Source organism: Gymnoscopelus braueri (genome assembly GCF_963280865.1).
Source record: "Gymnoscopelus braueri genome assembly, chromosome: 18".
In the NCBI taxonomy this organism is placed as follows: Eukaryota; Metazoa; Chordata; class Actinopteri; order Myctophiformes; family Myctophidae; genus Gymnoscopelus; species Gymnoscopelus braueri.
In genome coordinates, this window is record NC_137618.1 from 31,500,010 (window position 1) to 31,519,470 (window position 19,461).

General features: G+C 41.0%; 2 protein-coding genes across 6 annotated transcripts; one reads left to right on the forward strand and one right to left on the reverse strand.

Moving 5' to 3' along the window:
• Window positions 1-2,080: 2,080 nt before the first annotated feature.
• Window positions 2,081-15,396, reverse strand: ofd1 (OFD1 centriole and centriolar satellite protein). 5 transcript variants are annotated; one of them, XM_080457036.1, is made up of 22 exons: window positions 15,111-15,396; window positions 14,311-14,514; window positions 14,080-14,148; window positions 13,967-13,994; window positions 13,714-13,821; window positions 13,447-13,583; window positions 13,171-13,344; window positions 12,953-13,059; window positions 12,723-12,842; window positions 11,043-11,116; window positions 10,865-10,956; window positions 10,500-10,689; window positions 8,655-8,785; window positions 8,342-8,453; window positions 7,272-7,763; window positions 6,884-7,037; window positions 6,690-6,781; window positions 5,073-5,213; window positions 4,148-4,311; window positions 3,876-4,058; window positions 3,474-3,544; window positions 2,081-2,901 (listed from the first exon to the last, which is right to left on the reverse strand). In XM_080457036.1, exons 1-22 carry the CDS (start codon window positions 15,204-15,206, stop codon window positions 2,856-2,858), a joined length of 2,985 nt encoding a protein of 994 aa, XP_080313162.1. In that variant the 5' UTR covers window positions 15,207-15,396; the 3' UTR covers window positions 2,081-2,855. The 5 variants fall into 5 exon arrangements, with proteins under 5 accessions (XP_080313162.1, XP_080313161.1, XP_080313160.1 ...); XM_080457035.1 differs by having other exon boundaries at window positions 7,272-7,766; XM_080457034.1 differs by having other exon boundaries at window positions 7,302-7,931.
• A 639-nt stretch (window positions 15,397-16,035) lies between these two features.
• Window positions 16,036-19,375, forward strand: trappc2 (trafficking protein particle complex subunit 2). The gene is made up of 5 exons (XM_080412567.1): window positions 16,036-16,088; window positions 16,314-16,432; window positions 17,613-17,755; window positions 18,486-18,573; window positions 18,674-19,375. The coding sequence occupies exons 2-5, from the start codon at window positions 16,340-16,342 to the stop codon at window positions 18,770-18,772; spliced, it is 423 nt and encodes a 140-aa protein (XP_080268693.1). The 5' UTR covers window positions 16,036-16,088; window positions 16,314-16,339; the 3' UTR covers window positions 18,773-19,375.
• Window positions 19,376-19,461: the final 86 nt, after the last annotated feature.

A 19,461-nucleotide genomic window follows, 5' to 3' on the forward strand; every position in this document is an offset into this window, starting at 1 on the left:
TAAACAGATTTTCATGGTATTAAGGTTTAGGCTTCCTTCATACCTTCCTTAGTTCTGTCCTACTTCCTATATTGTGATCTTTTTTCCCACGCTGATGTGATGAAGAACAAGCTGTAACTTGGCTACAATATGCAAGAAATGTATTCAAGATCAGATGCAGATTCCCCAAACTACGTACCTTACAGAAGTAGCCGTGTGCAAGCAAGCACACAGAGATGTCCCTATAGAGCGTAGTAATGAGGGGCATGTGATACTGTAATATTGTCAGGTGGGCAATTATGTCCAAGGATTTCAGGGTGTGATCAACAACCAAACATGCTGTCCAAAGACTGGGGCAAGGAGATGTGCACAGAGAGCATCCCAATAAGCTATCTGTACATCAGCGTGGGATTAATCTCGCAAGACAGATTCAGAACTCATGGGATAAATGATCACAGTATAAGAAGTATAGGAAAGAAGCAATAGGAAGGAAGGAAGGAAGAAAGGAAGGAAGGCAGAAAGGAAGCTAAAGCTTGCTTCAGTGGTGGAACAGCTGCTGCAACTTATTGTAAATGTAAACTCAGTTACAACTAAAACATTGCATTTATGTTGAAACTTACATTTAAGTAATTAAAGGAGGGAGGGAAGATAGGAAGCCTAAAGCTTGCTTCAGTGATGGAACAGTGAAACTTAAATGTTAACTCAGTTACAACATTGTCACAAAAACGTTGCATACATTTATGTTGAAGAGTTGAAAAATAAGTTATTAAAATTTAAGTTATTAATTAATGTCCCTAAGCGGTCCTGATTTACTTTGCAATGATCCAATCTCATGCATTGTAATTTTGGCAATGGCAAATTAATTTTGGCAATTGCATTATTAATTGCCATTGCAATGGCAAATTAATGATGTAACCATGTCATTAGACAGAAGGGGATGGCATCCTTGTATGGACTAACATGCAAGGATGCACTAAATAATTAATACAAGTTTTCGACCTGTTTTAAACTTCAAAAGTACGGTTTTGTATGAGAACCAACCACTAATGGTGGTTGTCAGCAAAATGTTAATGTAGGCTGCAGTAAATCTTTGGGAGGGAGATAACGCTGGGAATACATTTTCTCTGGAGTGAAATGCATTATTAAAACAAAAAAATTCAATCCACTTAATTAAAGGTGAACATTTCAAATATTTTTGTTCCATGCATGACTTTAGAGATTTAACCAGTAGATGGCACCAATAACCTTCTAATCAATTTATCTATTGCAAGAATCTAACTTGAACAACTGTTCAAACTTTTATTAGTTTGGCTAATCAATTCAACATTGAGAGATCTGATCTCTAACATATGTACGTAGGAAATGAATGTGCCACCTTCCCTCTATATACACAAACACAAAATACATTAAAACATTTGTGTTGACACTGATGCATACTCATTCTTCACTTGATATTCAAATGGCTCTGCATTTCCTCTCGATGGCACGTACATGAAACTCTAGGCCTATTATTTTCAAATCACGTGTAAATATCAATACTACCGTATTCCTACATGCTAAATTTCCACACTGTTCCTGCTGATGTCTTGATGGAAGGTTACCAGCACAATATAATAATGCAACAAAGGGAACAATGTATTGATTGTGTAAGGGAAATGAGACAAGGTAAATTATCTATTCAAATGGGTTCATTTGTCACTCACTCACACACACAGGTATAAGCTCAAAACGTTGGTGACACATGTTCACAGTTCATGGGAGGAGCTATTCTCGTACCTGACAGTCCCAGCTGTCTCAGATGAAACACGGTGCCTAGCCTTCTTTGCCTGTGTGTATAGTCCATGACAAGTCCAAGGTACTTGACACTGCTCAGTGCTCACCCTCTCCACTACTGTCCTGTTAATGGTGGCAATGTTGTCTTGTTGTTCTCTGCAATAGTGGTTTCTGAGAGCCGACAAAAAGAGGGGTTTGCCATTTATTTATTTCCCCCATATAGGTAAATTCAATCTCGCTCATCACATGTTACTCTGGAGAAATTATTAATCCTTTAGCAGTGCACTCATCCTCACACCGCAAGAAAACTTTATGTGGCACAAATGCACCAGATTCAGACAACTTTATTGATCTCAAAAAGGCAAAATCATTTGCAGCTTACACCCAACTGTCCGTACCATTGAGCATTCTAATATTCCACAAAATGTTACACACAGGTATGCACACAAAACATATTATACGCACATTATACGCGCAAACACACACAAAACAAAACAAAATCAGGAGAGTGCCCTTTAGGAAGTCAGAGATCTTCATTGCTAAACTGCTCTGTGTAAATGTGAATATAAAAATGGAAATTGACTGTCAATCTTCACTCCTAGATCTTAGATAAAGCTGTGATTTCTTAGCCGGGTAACATGACGAATCTGCTAGTTGTAATTTCATTCACTCCGAGTTTGTGTGGTGACACCAGGCTACAGTTTTCATCCTGGAGCTGTTCCGTCACTGTGGTACATATTCACCAATGCATTCACCTGTAGTCACTGCACACTCTACAAAAGACATTCCATGCTTGTCCCCACCCACCTCTCTCGTTTTTTCACCCAGCCTTGCACACACTTTCTGTCACCTCCTGAATCTCAATGTATGTCTCACACTCACATCTCACTCCATTTGTAAATCCTCATCTTTGGCTTGTATATACATAAATGCAATCAGGGTCATAGTCATAGTAGTAGAGTGTCCCCTACCATCAATTTGCCAAAGACACACACTTCACACAACATTAGGTTTGTACAGTACAGTACAGTACAGTACATTACATGTCAAGTCATTGTGTTCAGTTCATTATGTATCTTGTGTAGTACTTATTGAGAAGCAGTTCACCAGAAGTCATCATCCACAGCCTCATGCGAGTAGACAGCAATGCTGGGGAAACACAGGACAGTTGATTAGTCGAAGCCTATGGCCAATATGAATGTGAGAAATAATTATCATCACTCAATCAACAAGCCATCAGATATTATTAACACAAGCTACATTACAGTGCCAAGGGCTGCAGGACCAAGACACACTTTGCAAAACAAGCTGATAACCCTGCCAGTATTCCTCCAGCTACATCTAGAATACTAAATCAATAAAACTTTATTACTGGGCTTTATAACTAGAAGGGAGAGAAAAGTTATTCTTCATTCAAAGGTGAGATCACACACAAAATGACATGACCTTGTAAAAAAAAAGGATGAACTCAATTATGAAGTGTCTGCAAGTTGATTTTCCTGTTGTACTGAAATTATGAATCCAATGGCTTCACTGAAAATTAAACACACCATGGTATACTTTGGAAAATGGCCAGCAGCAACGTCAAGTATACTATACAGTACATCATTATCAATGGGCTAAAAACAGCGGGTTCACGTGACGGGTATTCGCAAGTGTACCCGGCAGCAAAATAGCCTAGTCTGTTTTCTCCCCATCCAAAGTAAAAACAATTTAGTTACCTGTCATCTTTCTCCTCAGACAAACTCTTGAAATCTGGGCTCATGTGTTGTGGCTCCTCTTCTCCGGGGCTCTGACACACACACACACACACACACACACACACACACACACACACACACACACACACACACACACACACACACACACATTTTTAAACTCAAATCTTTGCTTCTGGAGGTCCCTGTAACAAAATATTTTTAGATGGGGGTCCGCAGCCAAATACATATAATTTTGGGGGTCCTTGGCATGAAAAAGTTTGAAAACCACTGACCACATAAGTTTTTCAGAAAACTGTTAGGATTTAGAAGACATTTTTAGAATCAGCCTCAAGTCTTCATGGGTTAATGCACAGAGGGTGCAGGTGGAAGCCCCAAGTTTAAGTGCAGTTGTAAGTGACTCACCTGTGCATGCTGCTTCTCTCTGGCCTCCAGGACCAGCTTCATGTACTTCTCCAGAGGATCTCCCCCTGAGGACTTCTGCCCGCCGGTCTCCTCATCTTTCTTGTCCTCCTCCTCTTCATGTCCTCCTCTCTCTTTCGCTTCCTCTTCCACTCCCAGTCCACACTGCACCACTTCTTCAAAAGCCTGGTCAGATGTACATGGTGTTAACGCTCAATCAACATAGATAAGAGGCGGCCATTTTGTGGGAACTTGGGTGTTTGGATGACCATTACCGTCTCTTTCTCCAGTCTCTCCAGTTCTCTTAGTTCCCACTCCTTAGCCTCCTCTAGCTCCCTCTGGCGACGATCCTGGCGCTCCCGTCTCTCCCTCTCCCACCTCAGCTCTTCATCTTCCTCATCTTCTTGAGGAGCAGAAGGTTCACCTGGACGTTGTTGGCCTTCCACGACCGCGACACACAGCAACTTCAGTTTAGTTCAATTATAGCAGTGTGGTTCTCTGAGCTGCAATATATTCTACACCTGCCAGCATGAGACAGTGATGTGGATGTGTTCCATGAGAGACTGTGGTATGTATGGATGTAGTGCATGAGAGACTGTGGTGCGGATCTATTTCATGAGGTATGTAAAGATGTATTGCATGAGACTGTTATGTATGAATGTATGTATTGCATGAGAGACTGTCATGTATGTATGAATGTATGTATTGCATGAGAGACTGGTACGTATGGATGTATTGCATGAGACTGTTATGTATGAATGTATGTATTGCATGAGAGACTGTCATGTATGAATGTATGTATTGCATGAGAGACTGGTACGTATGGATGTATTGCATGAGAGACAGTGGTATGGTTGTACTGCATGAGAGACAGTGGTATGGTTGTACTGCATGAGAGACAGTGGTATGGTTGTACTGCATGAGAGACAGTGGTATGGATGGATGTAATGCATGAGAGACAGTGGTATGGATGTACTGCACGAGAGACAGTGGTATGGATGTAATGCATGAGAGACAGTGGTATGGATGTACTGCACGAGAGACAGTGGTATGGATGTAATGCATGAGAGACAGTGGTGTGGATGTAATGAATGAGAAACAGTGGTATAGATGCATATGTCTATCAAGGAATTCATAAATGGAAGGTGAAAGACAGCCGCGCTTGTGAAGGGTCAACTAAAGAGAACTTAAGTGACTCACCTCCCCAGTGTGCCTGCGTGTGGATCTGGGTGTCTGGGAGGTCCCGTGGAGCCTGCAGAGGGGCGACAGCGGGGCCATCGGGGGGCTCCTCTGAGAGAGGGACGGCCGTGTCCAGGAGCGGCTCTGGAATGCGGCTGGGCTCTGGAGGGAGACAAACACACAATGAGATCTTTTATGCTCCACCATAATGCCGCTTGGCCAAGAGGACCAGCACAGAATACATAATCAGCTGCCCTCCATTGTGCAGGGGCCACTGAGAGGACACTTTGGACCCCCCCACTATTACAGATTTTGTATTCAATTTCTATTAGTATAATTCTAAACTGAAGGAAATCATGGAAATGAATAGCATCTCTAAATGTACTGTAAAGTGTCCAGGTATAATACTGTACGTCAGGGGTGTCAAACTCATTTTACATGCTTTTAGCGTGCTAAGAGAAAGGCTGTAGTTTCTATTAGGTTGGAATCACCATCAATGATGTAATAATTGGTAGGCAGGTTTCTGAACTGTTCTTTCTGAACTCTGCACACTGAACCAATGAGTGCTCCTTTAAGTACACACAACAAATTGCCCAGCATGGTATGGAGACAGCGGACTGCCATACCGATTCATAAAAGAAATACATCCCAAAAATCATCCTGTTTGGACCCCTTCGCAGGCTGCATCGGACCCACTGTCCGCCTGTTGGACAAGCCTGCTGTACATAGTAAGTTAATCTTTTCTCTTTTTTTTCTTCAATGTCTTGGGTCCTCAGATGTCTAGCTCTCATTCATTAGGCTAATGATAAAATATAGAGAAGGTCTTCATATCATCCCCAGGCTCTGTGATCATCCCAGACTCTGATCACAGCTTCATGGAGTCAGACAGCACAGGAAACCTGCAGGCAGTGCACAGCAGGATCGAGACCATAATCATAATCTATGCTCCAAAGCCTAACAAAATACAACCATCAGTGGTGCTATACAAGGTGAGACTGCATATTAAGCACCTCAGTCACAGTTCTGCAGTGGTGTAAAGTAACTAAGTACATTTACTCAAGTACAATTTTGAGGTATTTTTACTTACTGGAGTATTTCCAATTTTCAGTACTTTCACTTCTACTCCACTACATCTCAATCGTCATCAAAGACATGCATACACATCTGGTATGCATCCCCATACATACGTCTTTAGTCAGCCTTTGATTGGACAACACACCAGCGTGAGACTGCCAGACTAACAGGAAGTAAACAAAGCTACCTGTGCATGTGAAACAGTGCAGTTTTTGAGCACTGGTGCGTGTGTGTGCTCATGCGCACATGTGGGACCGCGACACATGACAGGTGTTGCTGTGAATATTTCCTCTATGATAGAGAAGAGAGGACACAAAACTTTTATGGGGATGCTTGATCGCTCACTGGAATGTGTGTGTGTGTGTCACCGTGTAGTTTTATGACAACACTAAACCTCAATGATGCGCAATTAAAAGCGAATATACGCAATGGCCAATGTATCAACGTATATGACAGCCTGATGTTTACCCATTCATCCTGTCTTCTCATGACGTCAGGCTGTGTATTCTATGCTTAAAATTTCTACAGAAGCACACACACTAATCCAACAGCAATGTGGGCTACCTGGCAGGGTCTCAGTGAGATCTTGAAGGCTTATCTTCTCAGGCTGTGGTGAGGACTCTGTGCTGGAGGAGACACGCTGAACCTTTTGTGGGCTGAAAGGGACAATGACGCACAGATAAGGGTATTTAGCATAGTCTGTCCCTCAGTGATGACTAATACTGTCTTGTCCTCATTAAAGCCATGCCAGGTGTTACCTGCGCTGGTCTCGTGCTGTGCTCTTGAGCTGGGGGCTGTGAGGTGGGCTGAGGTCAGCGGAGGAGTCCCCTGAGGATACCACCCCCCCACGGGGGGCAGGAGAGGGGTGTCTCTCGGGCGACAAGTCGGGGAATGGCACAGGAGAAACGGAAACTAATGGGGGAAAAGGGTTTACAATTTGGTTTAATATGCACCGCTCCTAGAATATGAACAAGATTCAAACACCTGAAGTGACAGGATATGGGTTTACTGTGTCAGAGAGGGGCACCAGTAAGGGTGCTGACAGAGTGAAACACTTTTACAGTTATATTCCCCACAGTTTAAAGTGGGATTGGCATATCACTTGGAGTGATTTGACAGGATAAAATAAAACTGCTTCTGCAGTACCTTCTATGAGTTCCGTTTGAAGCTGCTTACTGGAGAGCGAGCGCGGGGTGGAGGAGAGGCGGCGGGAAGGAGAGGAGCTGTCCTCGCGAGGGCATCCATCTGCTCTGAAACGGGGCTCGGCAGACGACGGCGAACCTGAGATCTGCTGCTGGGCCTGCTCTGCAAAGAAGGTTACCCTCTGCTGGGGGGCTGGGCAGGAGGTTACAGTGTACAGGTGTTGGGGAGAGAGTGGCCTTGAAGAGACCTGAGGTCTCTGGGGCGAGCGAGGGCGGGTGCGATGGGAGAATGGTATGGGATGCACTTGCTGTGGGGAGTGGGGTCTCATGGAATGCAGTGCCCTCTGCTGGTAATTCCTATACACCTCCTCCAGGTTGTCTGATTCCCTCTCCAACTCGCGAATCCGGGATTTGGCTCCAGCCAGCCACTCCAAGTCGGAGTCCGGAGAGTCAGTCCGGGCGGGGTGGCTCCTGCGCCATCTCATGCGCCCACCTGCTGCTTCACACACACCATCATCATCATCATCATCATGACCCACCCTGCCCTTCAGCAGAGCCCTGTCCACATAGATGTCAGGGGGAAGCAATTTGTCTGCACTAAGCTCCAGTATAGAACGGTCCACAAGAGAGGGCTTTGGGTTACGCAGCACTTCACGTTCAAGAGCTGCAGTCATCACATCATGAGACGACACACCAAAGATGGAGAAAGAAGAAAAGGAAATGGAAGGAAGAGAAAAAAAAGAGACTATGAGATCCGATACAAAAAGACCAACCACCAAGGAAGAGCAAGAATAAGAAAAACAGGGGGAATTTGTAAACTTTCAAAGAACTCCATAAAATGCATCTAACATATCATGGCTTCCCCTCCTTGTTTGATAGATGTTGTGCCTGATGTACTCTAAAGGGATTGAATTGATTCATTTGAATAGGAAGAATATATCAAGAGAGAGGAAGCCAGTTCATAAAAGATGCATTATTGTGTAGGGAAATACACACAATCATAAAGAGGAACCAACGGTGTTCAAGGTGACTAACTATGTTGAACAATGGAGAGCATGCATGCACACTCAGTACCTTGTTGAGTCTGGGAAAGCTGCATTTTAGTTTCCTGTGCATGGGTATTCATCCACTGGGCCCTCTCCTCACACTCAATGAGCTGGGCCTTCAACTGGGCACAACGTTCTACCTACATAAGACACAAGGCAACACAGCATTATACCCCCCATAAACACTACAACTCTGAACACAGAGTTTTGTTCTCTGGCAATCCAGATGAAAGGCCAAGTTGCAATTAAATAAGCAGTTCTCTCCAGGTCAAGATGGAGCCATTTGGGAAAGAGGACCATTGTTCACCACACTCGGTAATAAGGCAGTGGGTGTCACTGACCTCACTCTGGAGCTGTGCTTGCAGCACCTGTCTCTGGTTGTCAAACTCCTCCTCATCCAGCCTCCGGGCATTCTGCAGCCTCCGGAGCTCCGTCTGTAACGCCAGCTGCTCGACAGACGGCTTGCCCAAATCTGAGAGGGATGTGAAACTTGAAAGTCAGACAGAATCTGAAGGCGCTAGATATTAAAGTCTCAACTTATGTTCAAATTAGACACTTGTATTGCAAGTATTCAGTGCAAAAACTGATTAATAATTATACCAAAAGTGAGAATGTTTTGACTTAGTGGATCATTGTGTTAGGCTCCAGAAAACATTTCTCTGGCTATTTAATGGGCAGCATTCTGAAGTGGTGTTAGTTATTACAGAAAAGAGACCCACTGATCCCCATGATCTATCATTTTACAGGAAGAAGGTTGTGTTCCTCAGTGAAAGAGCGGGAGAGTGAGTTAAAACATTTGTACTCTGCCAGAGGTAGAGAGAGCCCGCTGTTCCTCCTTACTGTGCCTCTTTCTCTCTTCCATGCCATCCCTAACCCCAATTCTTCCACCATTTATCTTCAGAGAGCTGTTTGCAAAGCTACAAACAGCATGGAGGCCCCTCATTGACAGGGGGGACACATCTAAAAATGTTAAGACAACTGGGCCAGAAGCAGTTGTACAGATAACAAAACTTGAGATCTTCGCACTACAGTACATCTGTTAGTTCACACTGTCTCACATACACACCCACTGAAAGCATCAAAGTAAGTAGATTTCATTAGACTTTAGACAGGTTATAAGGTTAAATTAAGTAACTTTCAAAAATAAACATCCCTTATCACAAGGGAGGCAGTAAGGGATTGTTTATTACCACATAACAATAGCTTTGTATGAAATCTGAATGTGGAGGGTGATGGCAATATAATGGCGTCTCCATCAGGGCCGGCGCGTCCATACAGGCGACCTAGGCGGCCGTCTAGAGCGGCATTTTGGAGAGGTGGCAAAAAATGTCGGGGAAAAAAATAAATAATGATAATAAATCGGTAAAATCTGAATTAAATAACATAACCCTAACCTAACCCTAACCCTAACCCTAAAACCGAAATAAAGTAGCCAAAAACGTATCATAATCCGCCCAAAACACGAAAGATTTAGCGCGCAAGGGACCGCCGCAAGCTTCGCGCGCCGCAAGGGATGCGCCCCCGCACACATCAGAGGAATCTCGCCTAGAGCGCTGATCAGCCTAGAACCGGCGCTGGTCTCCATAGAGCACCGAAGTCCTGACGTCACTGCCAGTAGAGGGCGCATTCCGCAGGTTCATGGCTTTACTTTTTGTATTGATATCCTCATTGGGGAATCTTAGATCGCTTCATATAAGAACTGTGTTCCAAAAATAAACACACCACCCTGGCGTTTTTACTCATATGGATATGAAGCATCAACTGAAGGTGTAAATGTACACATTTACACACAAAGAGTAACACAATATAAACACTAGAAACGAGTCAAACAACCCAAAGACTACATTTCCCATGAACGCGGCTGCTGTGGGGACAGTGATTTCAGACCCGGAAGTAGTACTTCTTAAGACTTTTAAAGGCAGAATTAATTCCATTTTCGCCCAGAAACAGGCTGTATCAAATATGAATATCATAAACGATGCAGAGCCACCCCCCTGACAAAAACGCCAGGGTGGTGTGTTTATGTCTGGAACACAGTTCTTATATGACGTGATCTAAGATTCCCAAATGGGGATTTCAACACAAAAAAATAAAGCCACGAACCCTGGAACAGCGCCCTCTACTGGCAGTGACGTCAGACTTCGGTACTCTATGGAGGTGCTTGGGAATGAGTGGTCGCTCCTCACCTCCACGGAAGAGCCGATTCTCCTCCTGTACCTCCTCCAGTTGCTTCTTCAACAGCCGCAGCTGCCCCTGCAATTCCACCTTCTCTCTCTTCAGGCTGGGGTAGTCCTTCATGGTCTCCAGTCTGTCTCTCAGAAGCTCCTTCTGCTGACTAAGAAGAGAAGCCTGCTGCTGTGATGTGTCCAGCTCAATCTAAGGAGAACAGACGCAAGACAAGAAGCGGTCTAAATGGATTACAAGTGTCACCTATACTAGATTAGTTTAAGTGCATTATATATAATTATTATAGAATTACCCAATACTAAATAAACATTTTCCCATGTGTCAAATATGCAACAGACTCTCAGAATGTGTATGTTATATTTACCTGCAGCCTTCGCAGCTCCGAACAGGCTTTGTTGTGCTCCTCTATTTTGGCATTAACTGCTGCCGACTCCTTTTGTATTCGAGCAGTTTCCACTGAGACAGAAATATAATTGAAATATGGCAGCATAACTGAGTGGTAAGCAGTACAGAAGTTTCTTATTTAGATAAAGAATACATACCATTGTTTATAGTCTCATTTTCTGTGAGCTTGTGTGTCCTCTTGACAAATCCCTCATCCAACTCACGCTGATACCTAATGATTGCAAAAGAAAGAATACAGCAAGAGGCAGCCTATACATTTAGGCTAACATGATATAAGTTAAACGCTAACCTATACACGAATCCATAGAGCGCTGCCCTGTAGGTGGCGCAACCATTGCTGCGGTGTCAGACTCAGTCAGCTGCTGCTGCGGTGTCAGTCAGCTGCAGACAGTCACTGACTGCTCACGTTATTCTTTTACCTGCCTTTTACTAACTTTTACTAACACTAACTTTACAAAGATGTACAGAAAATCGGGACGAACCACCTACGTCAGGTGCCAGTAGTTTATGGCTGCTCTGCTAACGTCAACAGACGGACAGAACCGCAGCAGCAGCTGACTGACACCGCAGCAATGAATGCGCCACCTACAGTGCAGCGCTCCGTGGATTCGTGTATAGACCGAGGTGTCTCTACACTACAGTAAAGCCATGTGTTTTTGCTGTTCAATGCGTTTACCTTCTTGACCATGACCACCAAATTGCAATATACTGTTTATCAAGTTAGAGAGCTTAATACATTAAGTTTCATGGCCTTGTGCGTTGTTGATATATCACAGCATCATTGTAGACAGAGTTGGCAATGACATCAAAGACAGTCAAATGAACATGAGCCTCATTACAATAGTTTTGAACTGTCTGAGCTAAATTACTACAACAATCCATGTATCCAACTTGTATAGCATTGTAGGTGTAAGGCCATATTACTGCTTGGCCAAATAAAATGCAATGCTTGAAGCTGATGGTTACCATCAGCCTGCTATGTGCTATAAAAATAACGACTGTAGGTTTGCTTAACTGAATAAGTGATTAATCTATTGGAATGAGCAATCAAAGAGCAATTGATGACATGACCTCATTCCAAAAGCAATAAACAATGCTGCTTTAGGGACCAACACATTCTTGAAGTATCATCACTGGATCTTGTATTTGTCACATTCTAAAGAACTGCATCAGCACTACGCCGGTTGAACCCAACACCTGCTCCATAGATAAATGCATTCTTCATTACATTGTGTTAAAGGACAACTTTGTTTTTTTTACAACCAAAGTTTATATTTTAGCTTGTAATTAAAGTAAATAAAAGATGAGTGTTATTTTTTTTTTCATTTACTGCTTTCTATAGTTTTAGCAATTTTCGCGATATTTTTTACAGTGGGCGGGGGCATTCTGCCCGGTGGCTAAATATGCCTTTTTTACACAATAAAAAAAGATCCTCTGGTCTTTGATGGCCAGATGTGAGTTATTGGGGGCTAGAAGAGCTACTGTAAATAATAATAAAGAAAATGCCGGGTTATTGTGTAAAAATAAATACATATTTAGCCACCGGACAGAATGCCCCCGCCCACTGTAAAAAAGATCACGAAAATTGCTAAAACTATAGAAAGCAGTAAATTAAAATGTTTTAACACTCATCTTTTATTTACTTTAATTACAATCTAAAACATAAACCTTGGTTGTAAAAAAACAAAGTTGTCCTTAGGACTTGAACAACAATCTTACACCATGGCCCAACTCCACAGTGACATCTTCTGGTTAGTATGAGGACAGACTCAATGTGAGCTTCATGACACATGATGATATTCTTTAAGTTAAAATACCTGGAAAGTTCATTCTTTAGATTTTGGTCATAGGTGTCCTCCAAAGTCTTCACAGCCAGTTCTCTCCTCCGAAGTAATTCTTCCGTGGTCTTAATCTTCTCCTTATGAATTTGGCATGTCCTGTAATCATACACCATTTGAGTAACACACTCTACTTGCCAGGTTAGTTAATGTGGAACACATTATTGTCTTTTGTTTAGTATAGTCAAAAGGTATGAAATTGCTCTTACTTTTCAAAACTTTCCATCCTCATTTTCAGCTCATTTTCTCTGTTTCGCACAGTTTCAATTTCTTTCAGTAGCTCTTGTCTCTGCATATAGATGCCCTTTTCTTCAATCTGTGACAGAGAGGAACCCAACAGTCATAATTAGTGGAATGGTGATGATGTTACACAAACACTGTGATCTTCTATAGGTTTTGGATGAAGTTTCTTGGTATAAAATTCTACCTCCTGTTGTTTTTGTAACCGCTCAATGGCATTTTTCTCCCTTTTGATCAATGCCTCTGCTTTCATCTCATACGTCCTCTCCATGTCTCGTCTCAGCTGCTCAAATTCTTTTCGCGATTTAGCTTTTTCTTCCATCTTCACTGTAGCTATTTCAACATCTTTAAAGTGTTGCATCTTGAGAACGAACCAGAGACAATGTAAAACAAAACATAAATAACTCGGATAAAGGATATGGTAGTTTATGGATTGCGGCTTTCTGTTTTTAACTAGACATACCTTTGTGTTAATTTCTGCATGCATCTGCGCATCAATATCTTTTCTATATCCAGCAAGTTTAGATTCATATGAGACCCATTGGTCTCCCCTGGAATGCAGACTGTCGTATTCCTGGTCAATCATTTTCATCTTCTCCACTGTGAACAGACAAATACCATTATGCACTGCATCTTGTGGCCAACATTCAAACACATTTAAAAGATATTATAGGTCACAATACGCATGATAGGCATGCATGAAGACTCGAGTGGGAGTGTTTTCTCATACCAAGAGACCCTCTGTAAGTTGGTGAGGTGGTGGTCTGCGTGTCAGCATCACAGCACACCCCATGGGTGTAATATTCTGTTAGTTCTGTTAGAAGGCTTATCAGAAAACCTGGAGGACATGGGGAATATCTTAGAGATCAGGCTTATTTGCCTTGTAGCCTTGAAAAAAGAAAACATATCTATCTATCTATCTATCTATATATCTATATATATATATATATATAAAAAAGGAAACAATACCGTGCATAGCATACCTTTTCTATCTCTTTGTTTGTTTAAAGTCTGTGAAAACAATACAAAAACTGTAATTATCAAAACGTATTTCAATATAAGAATCTATATTCTGAATGATTGTATAACCAATTACCAGAGATCTGTAGAGTGTTGATTCTGGACTTATTTTCATGAGCTGAAGAAGGTCTCCTGTTGTGAAAACCTGCCAAGCAAAACCGTTTGGGGTCTTCATTTGAAGGTTTGAAGGTTCCAGTTCTAAGTCATATTAATTGCATTCTGTAGGTATTGCTATTAACTGAATTCTGGGAGTCTAAATAAACTCCATTGGACAATTGTGTATAACAAATTAGACTTTTGGGCTCACCTTCTCCTTGCTAAGGCCACTTTCAGGGTAGAATACAGACAGGGTGTACTCATACCCAGATGTTCGTAGATGATCAGCCACAAGGCTGTTACAGGCGGAGATCAACAGACAGTCTGATTTGAAAGACACTAGTCTGGGAACTGTGTCTCCTCTACTCACATGTGGATGCTTTAACTCCTGGATCAGCTGATTACGAAGCCGTGTCTAAAATTGGAACAAAGTCAAGGAGGTGATTAGAACAGGTTGGTGGCTATACTAGGTAGGTAGGAGCCTGTGGGCTAAGACAGGGGTCTTCAACAGGAGAGAAGACCCCTACTATTGATAAGACCCCTATTATAGATAAGACCCATACTATAGGGCGTCCGCCAAATCTTTGTGTGATAGGATGTTTTTTTTACGTTAACCACTTAAATCCTAGCATCCCTATTCTGAGGGGAACCTTACCTGAAAATAGCAGATCTACAAGCTCACAACGCTTCGCAGCATGAGCTTGTAGATCGGCTATTTTTGGCAAAGACGTTTGGTGTAGGGGGGGGGAAAAGGTACTAATTATTGAAGGTTTAAGTGGTTAAATGTCTGAAATGAACAAAAAACATGAATTTACACAGCACTGATGATAGTCCATGAAGCTATCTATGAAATCTATTAAAAGTTTAATCTGCAACACAATTGTAAATAATGTAGTGGGGGGTCCCTGCTTCATCTCTCTCTCTCAGCTAAGGGGTCCTTGGCCTGAAAAACCTTGAAGACCCCTGGGCTAAAATGTACAACAGCAGTATATTTCCATATTTCCTACTTACTTTTAGTGTATCAAGCACTCCTCTATTCTTGAATGTTTGGTAAAGTCTCTTCCGCAGCTCATCAGGGGATAATGCCTCTTCCCTGGCAGCAGACATGATAGTCAAGTTCTATGTGTTGATAGGTCCGAGAACAATTAGGTTTTCATCATAAATGGCCGTCCTTTCCCGGCTTAGATGGGCATTACTCCATTAGTGTGCCACAAAACATAATAGAAATTGGACAAACTATAGGACTTTGTTTGAGTCTCTACTCCCCAGCATAGCAACCATCAGCGTCCTTTCTGTTTTTAAATCCAACTGACACCATTTACACTTCCGGGAATCCGGGCAGGCACACTCTTATGACGTCATTAGATTCCCCCCCCCCCCTTTTTTTTACTGGGATAAGGATAATAAGTAAACTAAGTACATATACTCGAGTACTGTATTAACTTTTACTTATATATAAGTATTTCCAATTTTTACTTTTACTCCTCTACATTCAGAGGCAAATATTGTACTTTTTAGTAACTAAAGTTGTCAAATAATTGTAGTGGAGTAAAAGTTTTACTCCACTACAATTATTTGACAACTTGAGTTACCACTTTGCAGATATAAATTATTACATTATAAAACATACATTAACCACTTTAGCCCTATTGCATACATAGGCTATTTGAAAATAGCCGATCTACAAGCTCACAACGCATTGCGTTGTGAGCTTGATCTGATATTTTCAAACATTTTAGTTCTTTTACTTTTGGTACTTTAAGTATACGTTGATGCCAATGCTTTTGTACATTTACTCAAGTAACATTTTGAACACAGGCCTTTTAATTGTATCAGAGTATTTTTATATTGTAGTATTGTTAATTTTACTTAAGTAAAATATCTGAGTACTTCTTCCACCACTGGTGTTTGGCTGCGCGTTGCCTACGCGCAACGATGTCGTCATCTACCTGCGACTTCCCCTTCACTCCACGAAAAGGGATTTGACAGGTAAACAAATGTCTGTTTCAGTGTTTTATCAACATTAAAGGTGACTAGAGTCGGTTGTGTTCAATTCCCTTATAGACTGCATTGATATAATCGTTCTGCAATGTTATCATGGTTTGTTTCTGATGGTATACTATACTCCCTGTAAACATGCGAAAACCTAGCTGGGTTCGCTTTTTCTTCGTTTTGATGATGATCACGACTGTCTTTTCTTTGAATTAATTTCAGGGCAGCTACTCGTTACTGGAAGGAAAATGTCTGGAAGTTTTTATTTTGTAATGGTTGGACATCATGACAATCCTGTCTTTGAAATGGAGTTCCTGCCACCGGGAAAGGCTGAATCAAAGGTATGTTGCATTTTTAACTACACACGTACCCTGCTGTCAGTGGTATAAAGTAACTAAGTATATTTACTCAACTCAAGTACTGTACTTAAGTACAATTTTGAGGTATTTTTTTTACTTTACTGGAGTATTTCCAGTTTTCACTTTCAGTACTTTAACTTGTACTCCACTACATCTCAGAGGCAAATATTGTACTTTACTCCACTAAAATTATTAGAAAACTTTAGTTACTTGTTACTTTGTTGATTTAAAAAAAAATGTTTAAAGTTTTATTGATTTTCACATAAAATCAAATAAGCAAAATACAAAACCAACATCATTGAACTCAGTATCCCCCACCCACCCTTCTCCCTGTTCCCACCATTCATCCCCCCATCCCTTCCCACCCGCCCTCCTTCCACCATTCTATTAAATATCACACAACACATCCACTGCATCATCGAGTCAGCAGGTCTTTCAGGTTTGTCCACATTGAAATTGTGCTCTGTTGAGCATTAGTTTGTAGATTTTTACTATTATTACAAAACATACATTAACCACTTCAGCCTTATATACATTTTGGCGATTTGAAAATGGCCGATCTTCAAGCTCGCGTTGTGGGCTTGTAGGTATGCTATTTTCAAATGATTCTTATACAATTTGAAAAGTTGTGAAATGGGACATTCTGCATAATGAGTATGTTCTACTTTTGGTACTTTAAGTACATTTTGATAACAAAATGTTATTTCTACATTGCAGTATTGATACTTTTACTTAAAGGGGTAGTTCACCCCCAAAATAACTTTTTTTCTATTGATTACACACCCCATGGAGCCTTGAATTCATAGATATTTTTTAGTTTTTGTCACATTCCTAAGCCAATAATTTGATTATAATAAATGTGTCCCCATTGATTCCGGTAGGAGACACAAATGCATTTGTGTCTCCTACCGGAATCAATGGGGCTAAATTTATTATAATCAAATAATAAAGGAAGGAATGCGACAAAAACAAAAAAAAATCCATGAATTCAAGGCTCCATGGGGTGAGTAATCAATAGAAAAAAAAATATTTTGGGGGTGAACTACCCCTTTAAGTACATGTGAGTACTTCTTTCATCTCTGCGTACTGTATTGCTGCCAAATTGAGCCTAGGCAATTGGTCCGAAATGTCAGTGACTTTGACATTATTTGTTTGTTAACAGGATGACCATCGTCACCTGAACCAGTTCATTGCACACGCAGCCCTGGATTTGGTGGATGAAAACATGTGGTTGTCCAACAACATGTACTTGAAAACTGTGGACAAGTTCAATGAGTGGTTTGTTTCTGCCTTCGTCACTGCTGGACATATCCTTTCAATATTCCCTTTGCTGTCCTTTATGGAATGCACAGGTTAGTTTAGTACCATTGACTTGCTAGTGATGCTGTTCATTAGTGATCTACTAAAAATATGTATATTTTGTTGTAATTTCCATTTCCTACTAGCATTGTACAGCTCAATTTAATCTACATAGTTATCATACCTTACCATTCCAGGAAAAAAAAAATATATATATATTTGAGGACAAATAATGTAATGAAAACAGAAACCGCAAACAATAACTCTCCTCTTGCTATAGTGTGTGTTCATTAACAGGGCTGTCCCTGTCTCTCCAGCTTATGACAGACAACTCCTGAACAGAAAATACATTTTCAGGTCAGGTTACCAATTTCATAAAGGATACAGGATAAAAAAACTGAAATTGGAAGTGATGAAACAAAAACAAACGAGCAGACAAAATTGCTATCTGAATATAGAGCTTTAACTTTATAACACAAACCATTTTGTTTTAACCAAAGCAATATCGACTCGGACCGCTGGCCACTTAGGCTCCAAAGCCTGACAGCGTGTTGAGGGTTCGAATCCCGACGACCTTTGCTGCGTGTCACTCCCCGTCTCTCTCTCACCATTTCCTGTCTAGACAGTAATAGAAGCTAACTACTAGGGGAAAACTTTTTGAAAGCATGTGTGCAGTAGATGTTTTGCATTCAACTTTAAGGACTTGGTGGCATTTTTTCCCTTAACTGTATGTTCCACATATGAGACTTATTATGCTGCATGACGTACGACAAGAAGACGGAATAAAAAACTTCTTTAATGATGTGTATGATTTATACATAAAGGTAAGTTGACCCTCTTTGTTTGCCAAAATAACTTTTCCAAACATGATGAGTTTGGGTGAGATTGAAGTATATTCATGTAAAAAATCTCCTTTTTCCCCAGTTTGCCATGAATCCATTCTACGAAATCAATGCTCCAATACGTTCAACAGCATTTGATAGAAAAGTCCAGTTTCTGGGCAAGAAGCATCTCCTGAGTTGATCACAACGACCGATGTATTGAACTAATTTACACTCATTATACTATTGTGTACTGTACATTCTGACAGCAATGTTACAGACATGTCATTGCTTTTTTACTTTGTGATGTACGACTTCTTAAGTTGTGGAAATATATTCATAATTTAGAAGTGGGTTATCTGATCAGTGATCAGCTTTGCCTGATACTTTGTGTAATATAGCCAAACACAATAACATCTTTATATCTGTATTTCTTAAATGAGCCTCACAAGCCTGTATTTCTTGTGAGTTCTACATTGCTGAATATTTGCCATGCATTTTGTTGCAACTGTTGTCCAGTCTTGTGGTATGCATAACTACCCAATGATCTACCATCTACCCCATACCAACATGTTTGTCCCTCTAGTTACAAATGCAATGATTTGACAACACAGCAATATTCTAGAATGTGAACTTAAACCTATGGATTATGATTCAACTTATGCAGTTTTTTTTTTGTGTGTTGAGAGAATCATTGGGTTTTTATTGTATGTTTTTACATAACAATACATTGATTACAAATGAATGTAGACAAACATGACACTAAATTGATGTTTTACAAATACTAAATCAATGTGAAAAATGAGTATAGTCTCAAGTGTTTCAGATATTAACAGAAAATCAAGTTTTACTCAATCATCTCATCAGCATTTTGTCATACTTAAAATATGC

Excerpts from the sequence above, each read along its gene's own strand:
- ofd1 (XM_080457032.1), bottom strand. The coding sequence starts at position 15,206 with ATGTCTGCTGCCAGGGAAGAGGCATTATCCCCTGATGAGCTGCGGAAG. Across the intron at positions 11,117-12,722 it reads CTAAAGAATGAACTTTCCAG|GTATCAGCGTGAGTTGGATG; the intron begins GTATTTTAACTT and ends TGCAATCATTAG. Across the intron at positions 2,902-3,473 it reads TCTGAGGAGAAAGATGACAG|CATTGCTGTCTACTCGCATG; the intron begins GTAACTAAATTG and ends GTGTTTCCCCAG.
- trappc2 (XM_080412567.1), top strand. The coding sequence starts at position 16,340 with ATGTCTGGAAGTTTTTATTTTGTAATGGTTGGACATCATGACAATCCT. Across the intron at positions 17,756-18,485 it reads TCTGCCTTCGTCACTGCTGG|ACATATGAGACTTATTATGC; the intron begins ACATATCCTTTC and ends ACTGTATGTTCC. Across the intron at positions 18,574-18,673 it reads TGTATGATTTATACATAAAG|TTTGCCATGAATCCATTCTA; the intron begins GTAAGTTGACCC and ends CTTTTTCCCCAG.